At 43.0% G+C, this 24857-nt stretch overlaps 2 protein-coding genes across 11 annotated transcripts in view; one reads left to right on the forward strand and one right to left on the reverse strand.

Annotated features, from left to right (window-relative positions):
* The window catches only part of TRPM8 (transient receptor potential cation channel subfamily M member 8), a 474483-nt gene that overhangs the window by 64012 nt on the left and 385614 nt on the right, over window positions 1–24857 (reverse strand). The window lies entirely within an intron of this gene.
* AGAP1 (ArfGAP with GTPase domain, ankyrin repeat and PH domain 1) overlaps window positions 14990–24857 on the forward strand; it is a 323065-nt gene continuing 313197 nt past the window's right edge. Inside the window, exon 1 of one of the 5 annotated variants that reach the window (XM_083627256.1) lies at window positions 14990–15689. In XM_083627256.1, coding sequence (XP_083483382.1) covers window positions 15512–15689 — 178 coding nt within the window. In that variant the 5' untranslated portion in view covers window positions 14990–15511. The remainder of the gene's footprint in view (window positions 15690–24857) is intronic. The other 4 variants (XM_083627251.1, XM_083627254.1, XM_083627252.1 and 1 more) reach the window with 4 other exon arrangements.

Here is a 24857-nt window from a genome sequence, read left to right on the forward strand (position 1 = left end):
GCCCTACCTCCAAGGTTGCAATTTGGTTTTTGTGAGTCGAGGACCCGCCACCTGCATAGGAGTATAATAAGACACAAGGACACATTATTTTAGGTTAACGGGCAAAGTCAAGCCACAACTTTTATTGGTTACAGCATGTGAGTAGTATTGGCTTAGGCACTGGATGAAACAGCAATACCTGACTCCAGCCCACACAGCAGGGAGTCAAATTAGGGTTAACAACCAATGGGAGGAGCTCGTTGGTGCAAATACAACTGGAAGTTCCCCCATGATGTCACCAGGGGTCCTGCCATGGCCCTAGCCACCAGCAGGGCATCGGACAGGATCCATGACCGCCGGATTCCTTTAATGGAATGCCCAAAAGAGGAGGGGTAGATGATGGCGCATACCCAATCCTCCAACACAGCACACATATTCCAATGCCTAACCTCCAATACCAGAAAATTGTGACAAATTGGTACGAGGTAGGCGAAAAAGCCAAGAGGCTGGTGCCAATTTGCCAAGTGGATAAAAACGTCCTACCAGGCCCCTTGGTAACCAAGGCAACCAACCGAAGTCCATAGCAAGGTCAATACGCAAAAAGAAGCTGATCTAAGAGGGAGGGAGGGAGGGTGGGAGATCCGAAGAAAGCAGGAACAGCCTGGGAGCTGAGTGCTGCCGCGGCTGTTTAAATGTGGCTAACCCCGCCCACCAGCCGGCCCTATTGGTCGGCTGGAGGGCTTGGCCGTGGCAGCAGAAGCAATCAGGAGCAGGGAGCCGAGTACGCCTCCCTGCCCCCAGCGGGAAGCTGCTCCTGCTCACAACCCCTCCCCTCTGGGAGGAGGAGAGGCCTGTTGTTGTTTAGTCATTTAGTCATGTCTGACTCTTCGTGACTGCATGGACCAGAGCACGCCAGGCACTCCTGTCTTCCACGGCTTGTCTTTGTCCATGGAGTTTTCTTGGCAGGGGTATACTGGAGTGGCTTGCCGGTTCCTGCTCCAAAGAGAAGCCTAGCTAACTCCAAATAAACTTTCAGCTCATTCTGCTCCAAATATTGCAAACTGGCTCCAAACAGGAGTATCCACAGGAACATTTGGGTCGGGGGCAAGTAAATGCTCCAATTAAATAAACAAAACTTTAATCAGAAAACAAGTCTACCCTTTCTAGTACTGGTATATTTGGTAACTGCGTGGTAGGAAGGCCTGGCTAGACCTAACCTCTGAGAAACTTTGCTTGTTTCTGCTTTCCATCGATGGATCAACCTGGTATCTTTATGTGCTTTAGCACTGAAACCCTTAAGTCATTCCCCACTTCTCTTCACCCTCCAGTCCTTAATTACCGGTAATTGTGCTGCTGCCACAATTAATTTCACAGCCCTTCCCCTGTAATTTTCCTAAAAAGCAAGCAAACAAAACCCAAATACCAGGATAGGTGGTATAATAATGGTGGACTCTATTTGCATTTTTAAACAATTTTTAAAATCAAACTTTTCTACTTCCAACCCTTGCCAACACAGCCTCAGTGTACACATGAAGGAGTGTTTCCACCTCCACACTGAGGTCCTCCTCCGAGGGTCTTCTGCTGGTTCTCTCACTGCGAGAAGCGAAGTTACAGGAAACCAGGCAGAGGGCCTTCTTGGTAGTGTCACCCTCCTTGTGGAACACAGTTGTCAAGGAGATAAAGAACTACATAACTTTTAGAAGACACCTGAAGGCAGCCCTGTATCAGGAGGTTTTAAATGTTTGATATTCTACTATGTTTTATATGTGCTGTAAGCTGCCCACCTAGCAGTTCAAAAGCACATCAAGTGCAAGTAGATAAATAGGTACCGTTCTGGCGGGAAGGTAAACGGCGTTTCCGTGCGCTGCTCTGGTTCGCCAGAAGCGGCTTAGTCATGCTGGCCACATGACCCGGAAGCTGCACGCCGGCTCCCTCGGCCAATAAAGCGAGATGAGCACTGCAACCCCAGAGTCGGTCACGACTGGACCTAACGGTCAGGGGTCCCTTTACCTTTAAGCTGCCCAGAGTGGCTGGGGAAACCCAGCCAGTTGGGCGGGGTATAAATAATAAAGTAGTAGTAGTAGTAGTAGTTGTTGTTGTTGTTACACCTGATACTCACACAGCTCTTCCAAGCCCTCATTTCCTCACAGCACCTTCAACACCCACACCCACACACCGCAGGCCCTTGCAGTTTGCCACAGACTCCCCTCTCCCTCAACAGTTTACCCCCCTCCTACAACCTCTCTGTCAACTGCTGCTGCCGGTCCCAGAGTAAAGCGGGGTGGAGAGGAGGAAGCCTTTCTCCCCGTCACCCCACACCACCACTGCTGGCAGAAGGAAGTGTGCATTTTGAAACAACAAATCAAGAATGCAAAGGCTTGCCTGGACTGGAACACCTGCCCATTCACACATATACATACATACATTCATACATACGTACATATATAATTTTATTTGTATGCCACCTTTCCACAGTTCAAATGATGCCCAAGACAGCTTACAATATGAAAAATAATACATAACTACAACATAACTATTGCTACTTTTACGATAAATTAAACATTTAAAAAATCCACAACCAAACAGAATAATTTCCACATAAATCGCAACAAAATCTAAAACAAATATACAAAAAACCAACAGCAACAACCCCACACCCACAAACAGCACCCCTACCCAAGAGTCTGTTCAGCAGACTCAGTTTTTGTAGCTGGAGTCAGTCACGACCCCACCCCCACCCTGGCCAGGCGGGAAAGGGTTGCTAGACAGGGAGCAAGACTCACAGCCAAGTATGGCACATTAACTCAGCTTGTGCATGCCTGCAAGTGAACAAGGGAGCAGGTGGGGTGGGAATATAGGAAGGCCGGCCTGGGCCACTGCTTTGCTCGCTTGCTCCACTTGCTGTTATGCTGCAGTTTGCAGGGCCACCTACTGGCAACCATGCAAACGGTAGCATTACAAAAATGTTATATAGTAAGAAATAAGACCTGAGTTAAAAAGGTCGTGTTCTCATGTCTTTGCTGCTACCTTTTGTTTCTGGGCTGACACTCACAGCTTCACTTATATTCTGGAGATTTGAATTGTTTCCTGTGAGGCAGCAATCACTTCACTACAGAAGACCCACTTAAAAACAAACCAAAAGTATAGATAATTGATGTTTCTTTCTAATAATAATAATAATAATAATAATAATAATAATTTATTATTTGTACCCCGCCCATCTGGCTGGGTTTCCCCAGCCACTCTGGGCGGCTTCCAACAAAGATGAAAGATACACTAAAATGTCACATATTAAAAACTTCCCTGAACAGGGCTGCCTTCAGATGTCTTCTGAATGTCAAGTAGATGTTTATCGCTTTGACATCTGATGGGAGGGCGTTCCACAGGGCGGGCGCCACTACCAAGAAGGCCCTCTGCCTGTTTCCCTGTAACTTAGCCTCTCGCAGTGAGGGAACCGCCAGAAGGCCCTCGGAGCTGGACCTCAGTGTCCGGGCAGAATGATGGGGGAGGAGACGCTCCTTCAGATATACTGGACCGAGGCCGTTTAGGGCTTTAAAGGTCAGCACCAATACTTTGAATTGTGCTCGGAAACGTACTGGGAGCCAATGTAGGTCTTTCAAGACCGGTGTTATATGGTCTCGGCGGCCGGTCCCAGTCACCAGTCTAGCTGCCGCATTCTGGATTAGTTGTAGTTTCCGGGTCACCTTGAAAGGTAGCCCCACGTAGAGCGCATTGCAGTAGTCCAAGCGGGAGATAACCAGAGCATGTACCACTCTGGCGAGACAGTCTGCAGGCAGATAGGGTCTCAGCCTATGTACCAGATGGAGCTGGTAAACAGCTGCCCTGGATACAGATTTGACCTGTGCCTCCATGGACAGCTGTGAGTCCAAAATGACTCCCAGGCTGCGCACCTGGTCCTTCAGGGGCACAATTACCCCATTCAGGACCAGGGAATCCTCCACACCTGCCCGCCTCCTGTCCCCCAAAAACAGTACTTCTGTCTTGTCAGGATTCAACCTCAATCTGTTAGCCACCATCCATCCTCCAACCGCCTCCAGACACTCACACAGGACCTACACCGCCTTCACTGGTTCTGATTTAAAAGAGAGGTAGAGCTGGGTATCATCCGCATACTGATGAACACCCAGCCCAAACCTCCTGATGATCTCTCCCAGTGGCTGCATGTAAATGTTGAAAAGCATGGGGGAGAGGACAGAACCCTGAGGCACCCCACAAGTGAGAGCCCAGGGGTCTGAACACTCATCCCCCACCACCACTTTCTGAACACGGCCCAGGAGGAAGGAGCGGAACCACTGTATGACAGTGCCCCCAGCTCCCAGCCCCTCAAGACGGTCCAGAAGGATGTTATGGTCGATGGTATCAAACGCCGCTGAGAGATCCAGCAGAACTCTCACCTTTGTCCCTAGCCCGCCGGAGATCATCAACCAGTGCGACCAAGACTCTAGCAGTCTCCCGCCCTGCCCCTGCCGGTACAGAAATTTGAGACTCAGTATGCACTGTACTTTTAAGGCACATTCAAAGCACATTCTTTCCCTCAAGGAATTCTGGACACTATAGTTTCTGAAGGGTTGCTAGGAATTGTATCTCTGTGAAAGGTAGACTATAGTATCCAGAATTCTTTGAGGAAAAGATGATGCTTCGAATGTGCTTCAAATATATGCTATGTACTGACTGCAAGTCTGACTGCAAGTCACATGTTCAAGCTGTCTCATCTCTCACTTCACTTGACAATTTGGCGGCCCAATTTATACAGGATATTGGTCGCAGGTAAAGTCCTGACATGGAATAATTCCAAACGCATCAAGCAAAAGCACAGCATCAGCCATCAGTGGTCCAGAAAACTTGTCCACCACCCTCGTTCTCAACCATAACTATCTATATAATATTAAGTAATTATTTACTCACAACAGTGGTGGAAACAGCCTCAAACAGATTACAATGCATCACATTTAAAACAAAAGGATTAAAACACAACAGTAAATAGTGCTGTGCAAAAGCAATACAGACATTCAATATATAACAGGAAGAAATATAGAACAAATTTAATTTTTTCATTTATCATAAAATAGCAATCTATGTTAATCCCCCCCCCCAAAAAAAATTTGTTATAATGATATAGCAAGTAGAAGAAGGTGCTAGGAATTGTCATACAGGATCAAAGCTCTTTCCCCAGTAATGGCAAGCCAGATAACTTGGCAAAAGTCCCCAGTCAGGTTGTGAATAAGGGACAGAGCTATACACTGCTCTGAAACCAACATCTGGAAATCTCATAGCTCCTAGTTTCATCATTCTTCATATCAGCCCTTTGTGGCTAACAAGTTGCCCTCTCTTGGCTCAAGTTAAGTAAATCTTGTTTATTTCTTTACTGAGGAAGCAATCAAATTTATTTGAGGAAAGAAGCTAGCAGGAAGAGGAATAAAAAAATCCTGAAATGGTAATGCTAGTTGCATTGTTCCCATGATTGCTCCCAGACATCACATTGTACAAACAAGATGAACGCTTGTTGAAGGAAAAGCAAGGAAGCCGCTGTGAGAAATGAGCAACTGAAACATTCCAAGGTATTTCAGTATGGCTTTAAACTAACAGAGTATTGCATGTCAGTGATATTGTGGGAGAGATACTTCCTTAAAAGCTCACTTTGCATAGAAACAGAAAAGCAATTGTCTTGCATCTTCATATTCATCCATTGTATCAAAGCCTCATTGGCAGCCTGTGGCCAAAGCTTGTGACACTATTAAAAGGGTTAGTTCATTTTTGCCTTGTGTAGGAGGCCAAGAAATGGCAATTATGTGACAAGTGAACAACATCATAGCAGAGTGCCATTTTCAGCCTGCTTACTTCAGTTCTCACACTACAGTTTGTGAGCACTTCCACCAAACAAAAGGGCTTGGTGTGTATCAGGTGAAGTGATTCAATATTGTTCACTGCCTCAGAGAAACACTGGAACTGTGCCAGATTCCATGTTGATGTCCAAATGGCAATGGTTGTGCAGAAACTCCATGTCACTTATACCTGTTTGTCCTCATACTGTCAGGTCCGGCTCACCCATGAGACAAGCTGAGGCTACTGCCTCAGGCAGCAGGATCCACAGGGCAGCAGATCCTGATGTAGATCTTTAGTCCACCCCCTTGTTCCTGATTTAGAGTGCCATTTTGTGCTTTGCCGCAGGTGCTAAAATGTCTTGGGCTGACTGTTTACTGTGTACACAAACAGAAACACACACTTCCAGTGCTGAAGTAATAAAAACCAGCCATGAAATCGACTGGTGGAGTAGAACTCAGCAAACTTGAACAGGGACACAAAATATTGATTTTTTAAATGAGAGCGCTTAATAAAGTTAGTGTAATGGTATAAAGGGTGGTAAGGTTATCAGAAACATAACTAAACCCTCCATCTATTAACCTGATGGCTTTCTGCTGCTCCTATCTCATTTAAATTTAATTACATGTATTAATTGAGAACAAAGTGCTGTAAATGCAGATTTAATAACTCAGCTGCTTTAAATACAATGTTTTACAGGAAATGCCCAAAGACCTTTGCCCCCAAAGCAGCATATAAATAAATACCAATATAACATAATGTTTCCCCATTACTTGAATGTCTGTATTTTCCCCCAGTGGGTCTAATAACAATTATATGGGCCTCCGCCATCAACATCACTGCTCCAATCAAAATGATATTTTCTGGCCATTAACACCAGTAGGCCTAAAGACTGCAGTTATAGTCTGAATTCTGTTACTGCATTGTATTTTTGTTTCTGCACACCCCCTTGCATGGGAGACAGCATATTGATTGATTGATTGATTGATTGATTGACTGATTGATTGATCGATCGATTGATTGAAAATTGCACTGAGACACTTTGAAGAGGAAAAAAAGAGAAGGTCTGATAATGGATCTCCATTGCTGCACCCATTATCCCTTGGCAGAAGGTATCATTGCACCCAAACATGACAGGAAATAGTTTTGTTTTTAAATACATGTATCAAGGCTGTAATCCTAAACACATCTACAGAGGTCAAAGCTCCAGTGTACAGCTCTCATGAAATTAAAAATGCCCAACCGTTTATTACTACATCTTGTTTGAAAAAATCCAGTATAACTAAGATGATCATGGATCTGGAAACTGAGGCTTACAAGGAGCACTTGAAAGAGCTGGGTATGTTTAGCCTGGAAAAGAGGAGACTGAGAGGAGATATGATAGCCATTTACTTTTACAAATATCTGAAGGGCTGTCACATGGAAGAGGGAACAAGCTTCTTTTCTCCTGCTCTGGGGGATAGGACTTGAACGAATGGCTTCAAGTTACAAGAAGGGAGATTTCAACTAAACACATGGAAGAACTGAGAGCTGTTCATCAGTGGAACCGTCTCCATTGGGAAGTTGTGGACTCTCCTTCCTTGGAGGTTTTTAAGCAGAGGTTGGATGGCCTTCTGTCATGGGTGCTATAGCTGAGATTTCTGCATTGCAGGGGGTTGGACTAGATGGCCCTTGGGTCCCTTCCAGCTCTACGATTCTATGACATAGAAATGCTTAGAAGGTACTTCTCAGGTGAACTGATAAACTGATGCTTTGAAAACTCTACTCAACAGTATGATATATTTATGAAACTTAAAATTCTGTTCTATTTTTGCCTTATATTTTCACCACCTTTTTTTCTAACTTCCATTGCACTAATTTCATTCTTCTGTTTAACTGAACAGCTACGATCAGGTATTGCACATGTGCTGGATTCAGATTCAGCATTGCCTCACCTGTTGCATGCTGCATGTCCACTGTGGCTTTTTGCCCAGCACTCCTCTTTGTTTTTCCCCTTGTCCCCTGTTTAGACACAGTTCAACATGAAATTCTTACTTGGCTGGTACACAGCTGGGAGGGCAGAAAGGAGCGGCAGGAGGAGGTTGGTAGTGCAGGGTTCTTTTATTTAACAATCCTTCTTTAATACAACAGCAGCTTTGAAGCACTAAGGCTCAGTTTACAATGTGACAGCATCTTCTAAAGTAGGCTTTAAAGATAAAACATTCTACAGTGGAACCTCGGGATATGTACTGTCCTCCTTACGAACGCTTTGGGTGGAGCAAGCTTGTTTTCTCCTGCTCTGGAGGGTAGGATGTGAATTAATGGCTTCAAGTTACAAGAAAGGGGATTCCAACTAAACATCAGGAAGAACTTTCTGATTGTAAGATCTGTTTGACAGTGGAACAGACTCCCACGTGAGTTGGTGGACTCTCCTTCCTTGGAGGTTTTTAAACAGAGGTTGGACGGCCATGTATGATCTAGTTGAAATTCCTGCATTGCAGGGGGCTGGACCAGTTGACCCTTGCGACCCCTTCCAGCTCTACAATTCTATGATTCTATGATTCTTCAATTCTGTTTAACATTTCTTAGTCTATACAGCTGATCACAAATCTTTTACTGACCTCTTGTATGACTGATTACTGCAAGCTATGCTTGATGAAACTTCTTTCTCAATATGAGATGGACATTTGAGGATGGTAAATCAACAACTACAGTTCAGGACAACTGCAGGAAATGACTAGCTACTTTTCACACTAGCACTTAAACTCAGAGGTGCCATCAGTATTTCATTTAATCTTTAAATGCCATTAGATAAGGATACACAGAACAGCATTTATCATCTCTCTCACACATTGGCCTCTAGAATATGAACAGTCTACTTGTTTTCCCAGACTATTTATGCCAGATTGCTGTATTTGCCCTGGCTCTGAATACACTACTGTACTTATTGTTTTATTGTATTTTTTATGATTTGGGGTGGGGTGGGGGTATTCAGCTATGTTTTACTCAGAGTAAACCTACTGAAATTAATTTCAATACAGTGGTACCTCGGGTTACGAACTTAATTCGTTCCGGAGGTCTGTTCTTAACCTGAAACTGTTCTTAACCTGAGGTACCACTTTAGCTAATGGGGCCTCCCACTGCCACCACCGTGCGATTTCTGTTCTCATCCTGGGGCAAAGTTTGTAATCTGAGGTACTACTTCCGGGTTAGCGGAGTTTATAACCCGGTCTTTGTAACCCGAGGTACCACTGTAGATCTGTAAAATGTATTTGAATACAACCTATTGTTATTAACTGTCTTGATACTTTTTATGAAAGGCGGTATAAACAAACAAATAAACAAAAACTTTAACCAAGTCCCAGCAGCGAGCTGAGATAACAAACTTCAGTCTTATCAGGACTAAGCAGTTGAAAAGACTGTTCACTAGAAGTTTAGATGACTTGCCCAAACTGGAGCATTACTCAATAGGTTGTCTAAATTTATTATACACTATTGTGCAACCTTTTCAATTTTTTTAAATCAAGGTGTACAAGACCTCTGAAGATTATTGAAGCATGAAAGTTTAATAATGCTTCTGCTAGCAAAAGCCCAGTTGCCTCAGAATTGAACCGTACATGGATGAAGTTCTACTATGGGCAATTTTTTCACTTAATTAAAGAGAGAGGCCCTGAAACACCACATGGATAATCACACCTTGTTGTTGTTAATAACCACCTGGAACATGAAGTGGTAGATTAGCAACACAAAATTTTTATGAGGTCCCACCCCGCCCGCCCCTACCATATTGTCAGGGTACATTTGACCTCACTTGTCAGTGAAGTGTCCAAGAGTTGCTTGTTACTTGAGAAATGAACACTTTTCTGAGAAGGTATTGGGATCCTCTAGGGAACAATGTTGACATACCCAAATCATACCATGTTGACGTACCACTTGAAATACTTAGTTCCTGCATTTATAGTCCTTACTTCTATTTACATCCTCCCTTAGAACAAGCAATCTTGGATGAATAAAGACTACTAAGCATTCCTTGAATTTCTAGTCAAACCACAAGTGTTTCATTCCCCATCCCTCAGCCATTTTGTTCCAAATGCTCTTGATTTGGTCCTTTGATATCATTGTTCCTTTAGGATTCTTTTTTATTTCAAAGTCTGCAAGTCACCCGCTCAGCCATATCTTTATTGAGAGTATAACTAATTTATACTCAGAAAAATCTAGGCCTTAACGGAGATATATGAGGTGATGAGCTTTCTTCTCTGTCACCAAATGTAAATATTGTAAGGTTTAAATGAGGCAAAGTTTAGAGAAGTAAGTTTAGGGTTTATCCACACTTACTTTTGCTCTGTTCTTTCCAGGCATGGTTTGTGCTTTAAAGCTCTGTGTCCAAGCAACCCTCTCTTTTTTTGCTCTGGAGCTTTCACTGTGAGACCCACTCTTCAAAGCTAAAATGGAGCAAACACAGCACTCCTCAGAAAACCCGATGTTTGCTCCAATTGAGCGCTAAAGAGTGGGGTTTTGCATGGAATGAGTGCAGAGCTTTTAAGTATGGGCCTTTGCCTGAAAAGAGTGGGGCAAAAGGTAACTAGTGTTACAAAAGGCGTGTGCCACCCCACTCCCTGCAAGATTCCTGGGGGTTCTAGGCACTCACCCAGGGTCTGTGTTTCTTTGGAGAATTGAGACACAGCGGAGACTGTCGTAGCCTTAAGAAATATGGTTTGTTCACCTATTTACACCTTTCGTCTACATAGAGGGACTACAGATCTTACAGCATGGTCATTCCAAGAGGGACTTGTCCCCCACAGCAGTGCAGCCAGCCTACAGCCATCCTGCCCAAGATGGATCCCAGTCTTTTCCTCTACCTTCTTCCTCCCATAACACCTTGCTCCAAAAACTCTCTTTTCCTGTCACCTCAAACACAGTTTCCCTAGCAACCTTCCAAACCCCCAGTCTCTGTTCACACCTCAGAGCAAGGAGGAAGGACTGCTCTCTTGCCTTGTCAGTGGCCCTGTATTGTTTCTTAATGGCCCTAGCTTGGCCAGGTCGTTTTGCATAGGCTAGCTCAGGAATTCCTCTGCAGCTTGTATTTCTCCCTTCACATCCCAAAATAATTAAAATCCTACGATTTATTAATTTCTAGAGTTTAGCCGCCCTCCAAATCTGTAACACTATAGGTAAACATTAAATGTGAAGTACAAATATTGACACCTATCACACAACTATTTCATGGTACTGTGCTGATGCAATATTTTGTCTAAAATATTATCTCCTGCTTACAAATCCAGGTTTTCTTCAGGAAGTTCCTGCCCAGCTTGTAAGTATATCTAAGGTTGGATTCTCTTCTAAGCATTCTTACTGGGCAGTAAGACAGAGAGACTCCTGGGTTTGGAGGTGAGGAAAGGAATTTGGAATTAGGCTGTAAAGCTCAGCTATGAGCTAACGTTAAATAGCCTTTGTCAAATTCATTGCTGAACTAATTTAAATGGTGGCTTATTGGTTCCTTGAATTTTGATTTAAATTGCTAGGCTACTGGCAAGTTTTGGCAGCAATGTGTTCTCCAGCCGTTTGCATCTATGGTAAGACAGTGTAATAGCCAGCATGTTAGTTTGGTAATTGTTTTCTCCTATGCTTGATTTTATATCTCCCATATTTCTCTGAGACATTTCTTAACAATGCTCCTAAATTTTGCATTGGATTATTCAAGACATGATGACCATCCCTGCCTCCAATGGTATTTTATGCATCAGTCCAACAAAGAGCTTGGAAAGCAATTCATGCTTCAGAATGCTTTTTCTAGAGCAACAAGTCAATCATAACAGTAGAATAATGATAATTATTATTCTATTATTCTATTATTATTTTATTTATTTATAGAAGAGGAAATGCAGCTTCTATAGCTTCTCACTATGGCATGTTCCAGGTGCTATCAACATAAGGAAGTGGCTTTTTGAACCTAACAACTCATGGCTCTTGGCCGAACCTACCTTATAGGATTCTTGTGAAGATAGAATGGGGAGTGGGGGAACCTTGTACACCACCTTGAGGTCCTTCAAGGAAACGTGGGGTATAAATGTAACATATCTCATGTCAACATTATCCATATTTTATCCAAGTTGCTAGAGTCCATGATAGAAATTGTCATATCTATATTTTATCCCACATTTTGGAGACAACTTAAAATTAGCTTGTTGTCAATTACTCTTCAATATTATGCTGGAATTCTGTAGAAAAACAATATCTAAAGCAAAATCCCTGATTCCTTCTTTAAGGATCAATTACCGGTAATCACACTGTTGTAAATGAGGGCAGTCTCCAGTACCAGGGTGTGCGTTTTGCTATCAGAATACGAATGGGATTGTATGAAAAAGCACTCATGTGCATAGAATGAGCAGACTTTTGAACAGACGTATATTTCATACCGCTAAAGCAATATTGAACAGCCTTGCCTAGTCTAATGAGTAAAGAGAAAGTTTACAGCTTTCATTCAAGTGCCGCCCCCCCCCCCCCCCGTTTCCATCCTTTAGAGATGAGGTGATACATCAAAATGGGGGGAGGGGAGTGTTTAAGAAATATGTATGCATCTTTGGGGAAATATGCATACCATTGTTTTGATGTGATTTCAGAACTCCCATTTGCCTGTTAATCCCCTTTACTTCAACTGAATCCAACAGTTCCAGTTCTAATGTGTTCTCAGTAACCTATTTTACTGTAACCTCCCATGGGATTTGGGATGCTCTGCTTTGCACAGACTTACTAGGATTTTTGTTGCAAGTTTCAATGATGGTTATGGCAAACTGCAGAATTAGATATCTAATTCTGGAGTGGGAGGGGGGAGAATTGGCAAGAGGGCTGTCTAAGCTAAAAATACCCATGAATACATTAACAAATCTTTCTCAGTAGCAAAAATATTTTCCTCTTGTGCATCATACTCCTGCTCTTGCCAGGCCATTCTCATTTCACAGGCAGCAATTGTTCAACTGTCAGAAAAGGCTGTCTGCCAAAGGTTCCACAGGAAGTAAATACCAGCATAGAAGAAGTAATGAAGGCTTCATTGATCCTGTTCCAGGAAAAGACAGGACATAAACAGTATCCCAAGCATTCTTATCTCCCCATAGAGTTTTTTTTAAAAGGAGATTTTATTGATTTTTAAAGCTACACAAATAAGCAATCCTAGAAATAAAATTGCGTTTCTGGGGCATACCAACCAATCAACTATCTGTTTTAAAATAATGATGGATGGCAGTCAGTTGAGGTGACACAAAAATATATTGGGAGATATAGAAGGGAGAAAGTGCATTTTCCTCTGTTCTAGTACTAGAACTTTAGCTTATCCAATGAAGTTGAATGTTGGAAAATTCAGACAAAAGCAAGTACTCCTTCATACAGTGTGTAGTAAAATGATGGAATCTGCTCACACAAGATGTAGTAATAGCCATCACATTGGACAGTGTTAAAAGGATTTTAGACCAATTCATGCATGATAAAGCTATCAGTGGACACTAGTCCTGCTAATTGTGTCTTATCTCCAGAACAGGAGAGGTTTTGCCTCTGAATACCAATTACTGGGGAACATAAGTGGGGGAAATGCTGTAAGGTAGAAGGACCATGCAGCCCTATGGTCATTAGATCAGATTCACTTGCTATTTTTAATCAGGACAGAATCCTTGCTAGTATTGTATCTAGGTTTCTATATATGGGACAATTCCCTTCCCTCATGTTGTGAGCCCATCATCTGCAGACTGAACTGATACAGGCCAGACAGGTTTGCCACTTGAGGGCAAACTATGGCCAAGTATCTCTTTCTCTCACACATCTACAGATTACCTGTGAGCCTTTCCCCCTAAGGAAGCCTGACAAATAAAGAGTTTTTGGAGAGGCTTCACAATCATATGCGGTAGTAAAAAATAATAATATGATGATATATTTATATGCCACCCATCTGACTGGGTTGCCCCAGCCACTCTGCATGGTTTCCAAACATTAAAACACAATAAGACATCAAACATTAAAAGGCTTCCCTACACAGAGTTGCCTTCAGATGTCTTCTAAAAGTCAGATAGTTGTTTATCTCCTTGACATCTGATGGCAGGGAGTTCCACAGGGCGGGTGCCACTACTGAGAAGGCCCTCTGCCTGGTTGCCTGTAACCTTACTTCTCGCAGTGAGGGAACTGCCAGAGGGCCCTTGGAGCTGGATCTCAGTGTCCGGCTGAGTGATGGGGATGGAGACGCTCCTTCAGGTATGCAGGTCCAAATCCATTTAGGGCTTTAAAGATCAACACCAACACTTTGAATTGTGTTTGGAAACATACTGGAAGCCAACGTAGATCCTTTAGGACTGGTGTTATATGGTCCCAGCGGCTGCTCCCAGTCACCAGTCTGGCAGCTGCATTCTGGATTAATTGTAGTTTCCAAGTCACCTTAAAAGATAGGCTGCTCCCCCCTTGTGGAATGCTGCTCTCCTTGGGCTCGCCTGGCGCCTTCATTACATATCTTAGGCTCCAGGAAAAACATTCCACTTTTGAATAATGAAGCCATCTATAGCCTTTTAAACTGCGGGTGTTGGTGTGAAGTAATTGTTTGTGTTTGGTTATTATGGTATGTATTTTTGTGTTTTTATATTGTGATGAAGGGTGGTATAGAAATTTAATAAAGGAGCAAACAAATAATAAGGGAAACTTGGGCACAAATATTACATCTGATGGCACGGAAGTTTTTAACGTTGGATGTTGTATTGTGTTTTAATTTGTTGGAAGCTGCCCAGAGTGGCTGGGGTAACCCCGTCAGATGGGCGGCAGATAAATAAGACAATTATTATGACTTTGAAGACCCCGCCCACAGGCTGCTGGCTATGCAGATGGTTTTAAGCGCCGCGAAAGCGCAACCGACCGCTCCATTTCCTCGGGTTTCGTTTGTTTCTTCTTGCCAGGGAAAGGGCATCGAGGCTGGGTGGGCACTGCGGGGAAGCGCTCCCTCGCCAACCCCCGTGACCTGAGGGGAAGAGCTCTCCTCTCAGGCTTCCGCGGCCGCGGGAGAAGGCGGGGAATGTGCGCGTGTGTACGCGCGCTGCGTGTCGGTGCGGAATACCGCGCCATTTACTTATTACTATTTTACTGAAGTGATATACCGGCGCGATGTCAAAACCGAAAAGAGGAGAGGATTTTCTGTTCCTGGCAGATCCCCTGAAAACTACGCTTCCCAGGAAGCAACGGGCCCTTTCCTGATTCTCTCCCCCCGGGACGGGGCTTGGGCCTGGAACTGTATGCGGGATCTATAGATGTGGGGGAGTGTTGACGCGTCTCTGAGGGGAGGAGAGCGACGGCGGAGAGGAGAGCGACGGTTGGGGAGCGTCGGCGCGGGGGCGGGGCTGGCGCGGACGTTGGCCGGTTCCGCGGCGGTGGGCGGCGCGTTCGGCGGCAGTCCGGGCGTCGGGGTTTGGCGAGCCGCGGTTGCCTGAGGCCCGGCGTCGCCGCCGCCTTTCGCGTGTGTGTGTTCCGTGCGCGTTTCTCTTTCCGGCGTGTGTGTGAGGCGTTTCTCGTTCCTGCGTGTGTTCCGGGGGCCTCCGCGCCCGCCCGGCCCTTTCCTGACAGAAGGTGAGCTGACAACAGCGCGGCTCGGCGGGTGAGGGGCGGGCGGGCGGGCGCCTGCCCGCCTGCCTTGAGGGTGGTCGCTCTGCGGCGGGGGCGCTCCGCGGCCGCTCCGCCCCCCGCCCCCGCCATGAACTACCAGCACCTCCAGCAGCAACAGCAGCTGGCCAACTCGGCGGCCATCCGGGCGGAGATCCAGCGCTTCGAGTCGGTGCACCCCAACATCTACTCCATCTACGACCTTCTGGAACGGGTGGAGGAGCCGGCGCTCCAGGGCCAGCTCCGGGAGCACGTCATCGCCATCGAAGGTGGGTGACGCGGCTGAAGTTGCAGCTGCCGGTGGTGTTTATCTCTCCCCCTCCCCCCCCCCGTCTGCCCTGATTCGGAAGCGAGCCCTTCTGCGCTCACCGGAGTGTTAGCCTCACCCCCAAAGAAAGATCGCCGCTGTGCCTCTCCCTCCGCCTGGGACGATTGCAAGCCTGCTCACACCGGTAGTTACTTGCGGAGCAAGCCCCGTTGAGTGTAGCGAAACTTGTTTCTGAGCGATGGGTCGCGAGATGGCCCGCTGGCCTCTCCCTTGCTTTTATAGTAATGCAACAAAAATGTATAGCACTCTTAGTGTGTGCAAAAGCACTCAAGCTGCCCTGATTCTTGCAATAACTGTGTAAGGTACAGGTGAAACTCGAAAAATTAGAATATTGTGGAAAAGTTCATTTATTTCAGTAATTCAACTTAAAAGGTGAAACCGATATATGAGATAGACTCATGACATGCAAAGGGAGATATGTCAAGCCTTTAATTGTTATAATTGTGATGATTATGGCATACAGCTGATGAAAACCCCAAATTAACAATCTCAGAAAATTAGAATATTAAATGAAATCAGCAAAACAAGGATTGCAAATCGAGGAATATTGGACCTCTGAGAAGTAGAAGCACGCATATGTACTCAGAACTTGGTTTGGGTCCCTTTTGCATCAATTACTGCCTCAATGCAGCCTGGCATGGATGCTATCAGCCTGTGGCACTGCTGAGGTGTTATGGAAGACCAGGATGCTTCAATAGCAGCCTTCAGCTCTTCTGCATTGCTCGGTCTCATGTCTCTCATCTTTCTCTTGGCAGTGCCCTATAGATTCTCTATGGGGTTCAGGTCAGGCGAGTTTGCTGGCCAATCAAGCACAGTAATTCCATGGGCGTTGAACCAGGTTTTGGTACTTTTGGCAGTGTGGGCAGGTGCCAAGTCCTGCTGGAAAATGAAGTCAGCATCCTCATAAACCTCATCTGCGGAAGGAAGCATGAAGTGCTCCAAAATCTCTCGGTAGATGGCTGAATTGATCCTGGACTTAATGAAGCACAGTGGACCAACACCAGCTGATGGCATGGCTCCCCAAATCAACACAGACTGTGGAAACTTCACACTGGACTTCAAGCATCTGGCATTGTGTGCCTCCCCATTCTTCCTCCAGACTCTGGGTCCTTGGTTTCCAAATGAGATGCAAAGGTTGCTCTCATCAGAAAAGAGGACTTGGGACCACTGAGCAACAGACCAGTTCTTTTTTTCTTTAGCCCAGGTAAGACGCTTCTGACATTGTTTCTTGTTCAGGAGCGACTTGACAAGAGGAATACGACATTTGAAGCCCATCTCCAGGATCCGTCTGTGTGTGGTGGCTCTTGATGCACTAACTCCAGCCTCATTCCGCTCCTTGTGAAAGTCCCCAACACGTTTGAATGGTCTTTTCCTGACAATCCTCTCCAGGCTGCGGTCATCCCTGCTGCTTGTGCACCTTTTTCTTCCACACTTTTCCCTTCCGCATAACTTTCCATTAATATTCTTCGATACATCACTTTGGGAACATCCAACTACTTCTGCAATTACCTTTTGAGGCTTTCCCTCCTTATGGAGGGTCTCAATGATGGCTTTCTGCACAACTGTCAGGTCAGCAGCCTTCTGCATGATTGTGCTTCCTACTGAACCAGACTGAGAGACCACTTAAAGGCTCAGGAATCCATTGCAAGTGTTATGGGTTGAATAGCTACTGCACCTTTTCATAATATTCTAATTTTCTGAGATTGTTAATTTGGGGTTTTCATCAGCTGTACTCCATAATCATCACAATTATAACAAATAAAGGCTTGGCATATCTCCCTTTGCATGTCATGAGTCTATCTCATATATTAGTTTCACCTTTTAAGTTGAATTACTGAAATAAATGAACTTTTCCACGATATTCTAATTTTTTGAGTTTCACCTCTATGTCGGTGCCGTCACCGTACTGAGACAGATAGGGGTTGGCCCTAAGGTGAAGAAAGATTAGAGGCGCCAGGGCTTCCTTATTTCAGTTCTCAGTTCTCAAGCACTGAACTGCAATGAGGGGTCAGGTGCTTCCCAGTCAGAGACTGGAAAAGCTCTTTTATTTGCTGTGAGTTCCCCCTACCTTTTTAATAGAATGCCACGGAGTGTCTTGCTGTGTGGTCTGCATAATGCTGATCTGATAAGCTAGACTGATTCCCTAACTGTTCTATCACATTTGTTTGACGGACCTGTAAAATACTGTGAAGAAATACTTAACAGAACATTTTTTAAAAAAGTTTTCAGGGGAGGGTCTTAAGGGAGGAGCACCTTGGAAATAAATAAATAGTGCTTCTTTAGAAATGCAGCTGCTTCTTGGAAGTGCAAAGTACACATGTGGTGTTTTGATGTTGCATATCAGACATGAGCCTGCACACTACAGCCTCTTGAGGCAGGCTGTTGCTTGCCTGTCTTACTGTGCAGCCTAGTTAGCAAGTCCCTAGAGAATTAGTATTGCTCTGCAAAGCCTGTAGGATGTCTTTGGTCCTGGTCAGGTTGCAAAAAGACCAGCTGGAAAGGAGTTATTGGACTATAGAAAGGAGCCTTATAGTTTGATGAGTATTGGAAAGTGTGGCTGTTCCAATGCCTTTTTTGGTTGTTTGGATTTCTAGTATATCATTTTAGCATATAAGCATAATATAAATAAATAATATTTAGTTGTTGCTTTTTAAATGAGCAGGAATGCAAGATACCTCTAACATTAACATATTTTTTGTTGCTCTCTCCTATTATAAAGGAGAAGAGGGCAGAGGCTTCAAAGAGTTACTTGCATAGCCATATTGCAGAAGCTTAATCTAATCCTCCGGTCTTTAGACTGAGCAGGTGATATCTACTTGCTGTCTCATGAGCAAGTAGTTCAATTAAACCAAATATTCTTAGAATCATTAAGCTTCCTCTTGTTGGCTATGTCAGTGCATTATTGGCAAGGAGTGGTTTATATTCTGTATGGTATTTGTCCTGATTTGTATGGTATGTGGGTTGGATTGAAGTATTCTTGTTGTAAATTTTAATGCATTTTCGTTAATCTAAACTAATTTCCTCTTTACTACTCCCCCCGTCCCATCACATGATCTTTTATCTGACCATTTCCTCCCTTGAGAGTTATTGGATAAAGTTTATTTGCATAGTCTCACTGTTCAGGTATAACAGAAAACACCTCTGAAATTCAACTAGTGTGTTATTAATTATATTTAGAAGTTGGTAAGTTTAGTGCTTGCTGACTGTAATGTTCCACTTGTTCCTTTGGATCAGGATTCCTTCTCAAATCTTTGCTTAGCTGCATATGTTTTTGTGTTTTAGTATATGATTTTCATGCATCAGTTTGGAATCCTGCAGTACAACCACTTCACCATCTTTCTATGACAGTGCCTAGTCACAAACACAAATATGTACAACTTTGAGCCTTCACATTCTTAAGTCTGCCTTTTTTACATTTGCTACATGTGATATAAGAATATATGGTAGGTTGTAATCTTTCTGATGTGAAAAATGTAGCACTTCATCTTTTTGCTTTGCTTAGTATTTCAAACCGGTGTTCCTGAATTTGCAAAAAGAATATGGTTGTTTTTTGTTTCTTTGGGGAGAAATATGTGGTAATTATATGGAGGCATGTTATAGTGATTGCTGTTGAACTGAAGGGAGCAGTAGGGGTCAGGGTGTTTATCCATTTGTAAATTAAAGAAATAACATTTATGTTACACTGATATTGGATAGTGGTAATAGGCCATAATTTTGTGTCTGGAAATACTTTGAAATTTATCTGTTAAAAGTGTTTTAGTATTAGGTACTGTATTGGCAGTTATCAGTGTAGTTTAGCTCACTATACAGTGGTACCTTGGGTTAAGAACTTAATTCGTTCCGGAGGTCCGTTCTTAACCTGAAACTGTTCTTAACCTGAAGCACCACTTTAGCTAATGGGGCCTCCTGCTGCCGCTGCACTGCCGGAGCACGATTTCTGTTCTCATCCTGAAGCAAAGTTCTTAACCCTAGGTTATTTCTGGGTTAGCGGAGTCTGTAACCTGAAGCATCTGTACCCTGAAGTGTATGTAAGTGTATGTAACCCGAGGTACCACTGTACTGTTCATTGGTGGCTAGTTGCAGACTCTTCAGGAAGTTAACAGTAGAGAATAAGGCTAGCTATCTTGTCCTGTAAGTTACTGGCTGGTGACAATTTAAACTACCTGAATATAGCAGGTATCCGACTTAAACATTTCAACATCACAATGTCTACAAAAGCAAGTATAGAATTGCAGTCTACTTTCCAGTGTCTCAAACTATTATGTTCCTGGTAACTTTTAAAAATCGCTTTCTACTTTTATTAGGCAGTTTTGGGAAAAGGCGTTTTTGTAAATTATCTCTGGGTAAATGATGCCACAGTTAAGGGGGCCTGCCCTTTGCTTTGGATTGATGGCATCTTTGATCTTTTATCAAAAACTGTAGTTCTCCATCCTTGAATTAGTGAGCTGGTTTTCGAAAGTGGAAGCTCATCCTGAAGATAAAGCAGAAATAGCTTTCTGAGTGAGGAAAGGTTTTTCTGCATTAAATGGAATGCCTTTTTTGTGTGCAATTCACACTGTGAACTCCAGAACCACATGGATATTGTTATAGCACAAATTGCAAAGGCTGTCCTGTGATAGCCCACACTTTGGAAAGGGTAAAAGCATTACTTCTGAAGATAAATGATGCCAAGTGCCAGCTTCTCTGTAGGTAAGCATTATTTTCAAACCTCTCCCTAATTTGATTACATTATTTTGGTGTACAAGATGCAAAGTGAGAAAAAGTAGAGAAATGATCTTATTTTTAATTCACTAACATTTCCCACTTTTTTCCTTAACTGAAGAGCTTGATAATAATGAGAGGTTGAGAAGTCTGTACATATATATTCTATGTGGAGTAAACATGATGTGTGGATGGAAAAATGGAAAAGGCATAAATATTATTTTTTTAAAAAATAGGAATTGCTGTTTAAAATGTGATATTAAAAATGTGTCACTGATGTAAACTGTGTATTAGTTCATGTGTTTTGAAAATATAAGTAGAAAGTGTCACTGAATTGGGGGGGGGAAATGTGACTAGACACTGTTGTGGCACCCATAACGTAGGTTCCAGAAGCCATGTGGCAAACAGCTTTTCAGTCCCAGTTTCTAACACTGCTCTGATGTGATGGAAGAATGGGACAGATTCATGAGGCACTGGGGGCAGCAAAAATACAGTCAAAGCACATGTGGCCCCTGTGCTATAGACCAGACAGAGTTGGAGAGGAGCTGTTTCCATTTTGCTATCCCCGAGATTGCTGTCAGGCATGTAATTTTTCAAAAGTAAAACAAAACCACAATATTAAAATAGGAATCAACATTGAATAGTTCAAGATGAGTATTTCAGGAAAAGGAAAGCACCATGTGCTTTGAAAATGATTGCAAATTCAGATTAAACAAATAAAATTCAATTAAACAAATAAAACAACAGCTTTAAAATACACCCAGAATGTATTTATTATTTTTAAACTTTAGGCTTTATGAATTTCTACATATTATACTGAACTATCCCTGAAGAGAGTTTACTATTCAATATATTGATGCACACAAATATTAGTATATTAAAGTGCAGCACTGACTGTTAATAGGCCTTGTGACAGAAAACTGCAACAGCTGCAGCAGCTCACTAGTGGCTAAAGCCTTTGAGATTACTCCAGAATAGACAAACAGAACAAATAAATGCAGATTAAGTTCATTGTTTAAAATACTGCATATACAGCATGTAAATTAGAGGCATATAAATTATTATTAATAAATTGTTATGTATTAGAGAAATAACCTATCTCAAATTGTTAAAAGGCCAATTGTATTAAATATGAAACACAGTTGTTACCATTGTTAACATTCACATTGAATGCAAAATAATATTCACAGCACACCTGAGTGCTAAGTGTAAGAAAATTATTCCAGAGTGTACTGATGTGAGGCAATAGATTCAGATATCAAGAAAGACTATTTTTCCTTGGCTGCAAAAAAGAGAGAAAGGCAATCACCATCACAATACTCTAACCATTACAATAATCAATACTGCAATAATTCTAAAGCAATGTCTACCATATCATGTACACTCACTTGATATTCTAGATGAATGTCTGTCATACATACACCCCCTACCCTACAACACAAACCACTGTGAAAACCAGCATGAGGAGAAGGAGATTTAGCAGCAGAGGAGAGAGCAGGCAGTTGCCCCATGACAACTAATTATCCGTGGGGCTAAGTATATAGTTTCTCACTTCTTGAATGCTGGAAGTCTAAACTTGTACAAGACAAAATATATGAAGCCAAACCATTTGCTTTATTTTTATACAAGATTATGTTAAGCTGCATAAAGTAAGCAAGCTACATAAAGAGGATATCATTTCTGCATGTAGGCAGTAATGCATGTAGGCCAGGAGGAAAACAAGCAGCTAGAATTTCTGCAATCATTGTTTCCGAACTCAGCACAGGTGGAGCAAACACTTTTGTCAAGGTCAACCAAGACATAATGCTTACATGCACTTCTAGCCAGGCTTGCTCCCAAGTCAGATTTTTTTTTAAAGTGTGGGTATTTTTAAATATTACTAGGTAAACTCAAGATTTACCCAGTTGACTATTGAAAATGTAGTTTCTACGTGAATAAACTGCAGCCTGGCAGTTCAGATGCCACAAGAATAGTATTTTTTGTACTTACTTATTTTGCCATTTAGATAGTGCTAGCATATATTGCGCAAAATTCCTTTCTGATTTTAGTGTGATTGCACAAACACCCCCCACCTGTCTACCAATTCTTCTCAGAAATCAATTCTTGCCATCTAACCGAGAAGAAAGTTTTTAAAATAAATTTGTTTTATCAAATAAAATACTGCCCCTTCCAGTCGTTCTGACCCTATATAGAGAGGGCAGCACTTTTAAAAGCCAAGAGAATGTGGAGTAAATGAACAGGAAGGTACTCTGATGCAGGGTTCAAAATTAGCCGCATGCCAGGTGCATTTTGTGATTGGGGCTTGGTAGATTGTGAGCACTTCGAGAAGTCTTGGTGCCTCCCCACCCAGCACGCAAGTGAGATTGCTGGCAGCTCCCTTCCCTTTACTGCTTTGCGTTCTGCCCCCCACCCCGTGAGATTGCTGAATGCTGCCTTCCATGTGCTGCTTTGCCTCCTCCCACAAACATTTAAGTTCAAATTCTAGCACCATTTTTTACTCACACATACACATGTATGCCCATATTTGTAAATATTAATTATTCAAATGACTATCTTGGCCACTACTGCGGGGGCTGACCCCATTTATGTTTGTGTGTCGAATCAAGAATTCTCAGTTAAACATCTGGCTAGTTCAGATGACAACCTTGAGCTAGGTTAAGAACTATGAGAACTGAAAGAAGAAAAGTAAACTTTATCCAGGGACAGTCTACATATATATTGGCTTATTCTTATCTTTTTTCCTTAATGGTGACACGGACCATTCATAACGTAAGAATCTTCTTCACAACTGTGAGCAGGGCAGTGCAGGGGGGGGGCAGTGAACACAAGTGACAACAATTAACTATAGCAGTGTTCACTGCTCCTGCCCAGGCTGCACAGTAAAACCACTTTGGTTCCTGAAATTCATTCTGATTGTGTAGATGAAATATAACTGATAGAATTCTACAGAATCTACTTTCCGGAGGTTCGTGGAAAGAATGTTTCCCATCCCTTCTTCCTGCCCACTGCAGTCACTTGTGCCTTTTGAGGGTTGGGAGGTCCTCCTGACAAAGTGGATTGGTTTGCAGGGGTTACTGTGGGAGGGGGAAATCACCCCCAAACTCTGTGTGATTTTGTGCAATTCCCATCCCCTTTTGCCCCACCACACATTGTTCAGAAAGGGCCCCCTTATACTCTGGAAAGGCTTTTCAGACATAAATGTGGCTGAAGCATGTGGGGAGGGACAGGAAACTTCTTCCATGCACTTTAAGAACCTTCCCCAAAGCCTCTTGAAGTTTTCCCATTCTTCCATCACATCAGAGTACCTCCCTGTTCCTTGCATTGTTGTACACACATCACACTCTTGGCTTGTGTCTCTTTGGTTGCTGTGAAGTGAGACTACCACATTCTTAAAATGTTCTTGCTGTTCAGTAGATATTGATGAATCATACGGTTAGATGTATTGCAGTTATGCCTTTTTTTAAAAAAATGTGAAGGGTTTGGAGACTAGTTCTTTGACCTTGAGGTAAAAGGTGCATTTTAAACGGTGTATCTGCTATACTACTAGATGACAGAAGTGCTGTGCAGTTGTCCAAGCATTGTAATAATTTGGCAAAAAAGAGGAGAAATACATATCTGAAGCCATGATTTTAACTCTAGATAACCAATTGTACTCTGCTACAACTTCAAATAGATTTTTATTCACTGGTGCTACTGTGACATAATACCAAGTTCTTTATTACTGACACACAGGTAACAAATAAGGTTGTGCTAAATTTAAAAATACTGTAGCTCCATTAGTCGAAACAAAATTTAAAAAAAAAATCCTTCCAGTAGCACCTTAGAGACCAACTAAGTTTGTTATTGGTATGAGCTTTTTGTGTGCATGCACAGTTCTTCAGATACCATGTAGCTCCATTAGTTGCATTCAGGTTGTAACCGTGAAACACTTTCTTTACACTTGAAAAAAGCCAACTGCTTAAGTTTAAAGAATCACTTTTATTTAAGTTTTGCACTTTACATACTGTATAGATGAGTTCATTTACCATACTTTTCCATGTATAAGACAATATTTCCCCCCAAATTTTTAAAGTTTAAAATTGGGGGTTGTCTTATACACTGAATGTTGTAATTAAATATATAAATAAATACATGCTGCCATCCATATTCTTTCCCCCCAGCCTCACCTCACTATTGGCCTTATGACAAACCCTAGTCTGGTACTCCCCCCCAGCAGCCCCCACTCCGGACATTGTCCCTTCCACCCGGTTCCCTCAGCTGCCCTCTGGCTACCCAGAGCCCCCCATTCCTCAAGCGCAATAAGTCAGGCAGCTCTGGCAGTCACAGCTCCTCGCAGCGACGGAGGAATCTGCTCCGACGCTTGGGGCGGAGTGAGCACTGTGGGGCCTCTGGAGTCTGCCTGCCTCCT

The sequence above is a fragment of the Podarcis filfolensis genome, assembly GCF_964270895.1.
Source record: "Podarcis filfolensis genome assembly, chromosome: 1".
Classification (NCBI taxonomy): Eukaryota; Metazoa; Chordata; class Lepidosauria; order Squamata; family Lacertidae; genus Podarcis; species Podarcis filfolensis.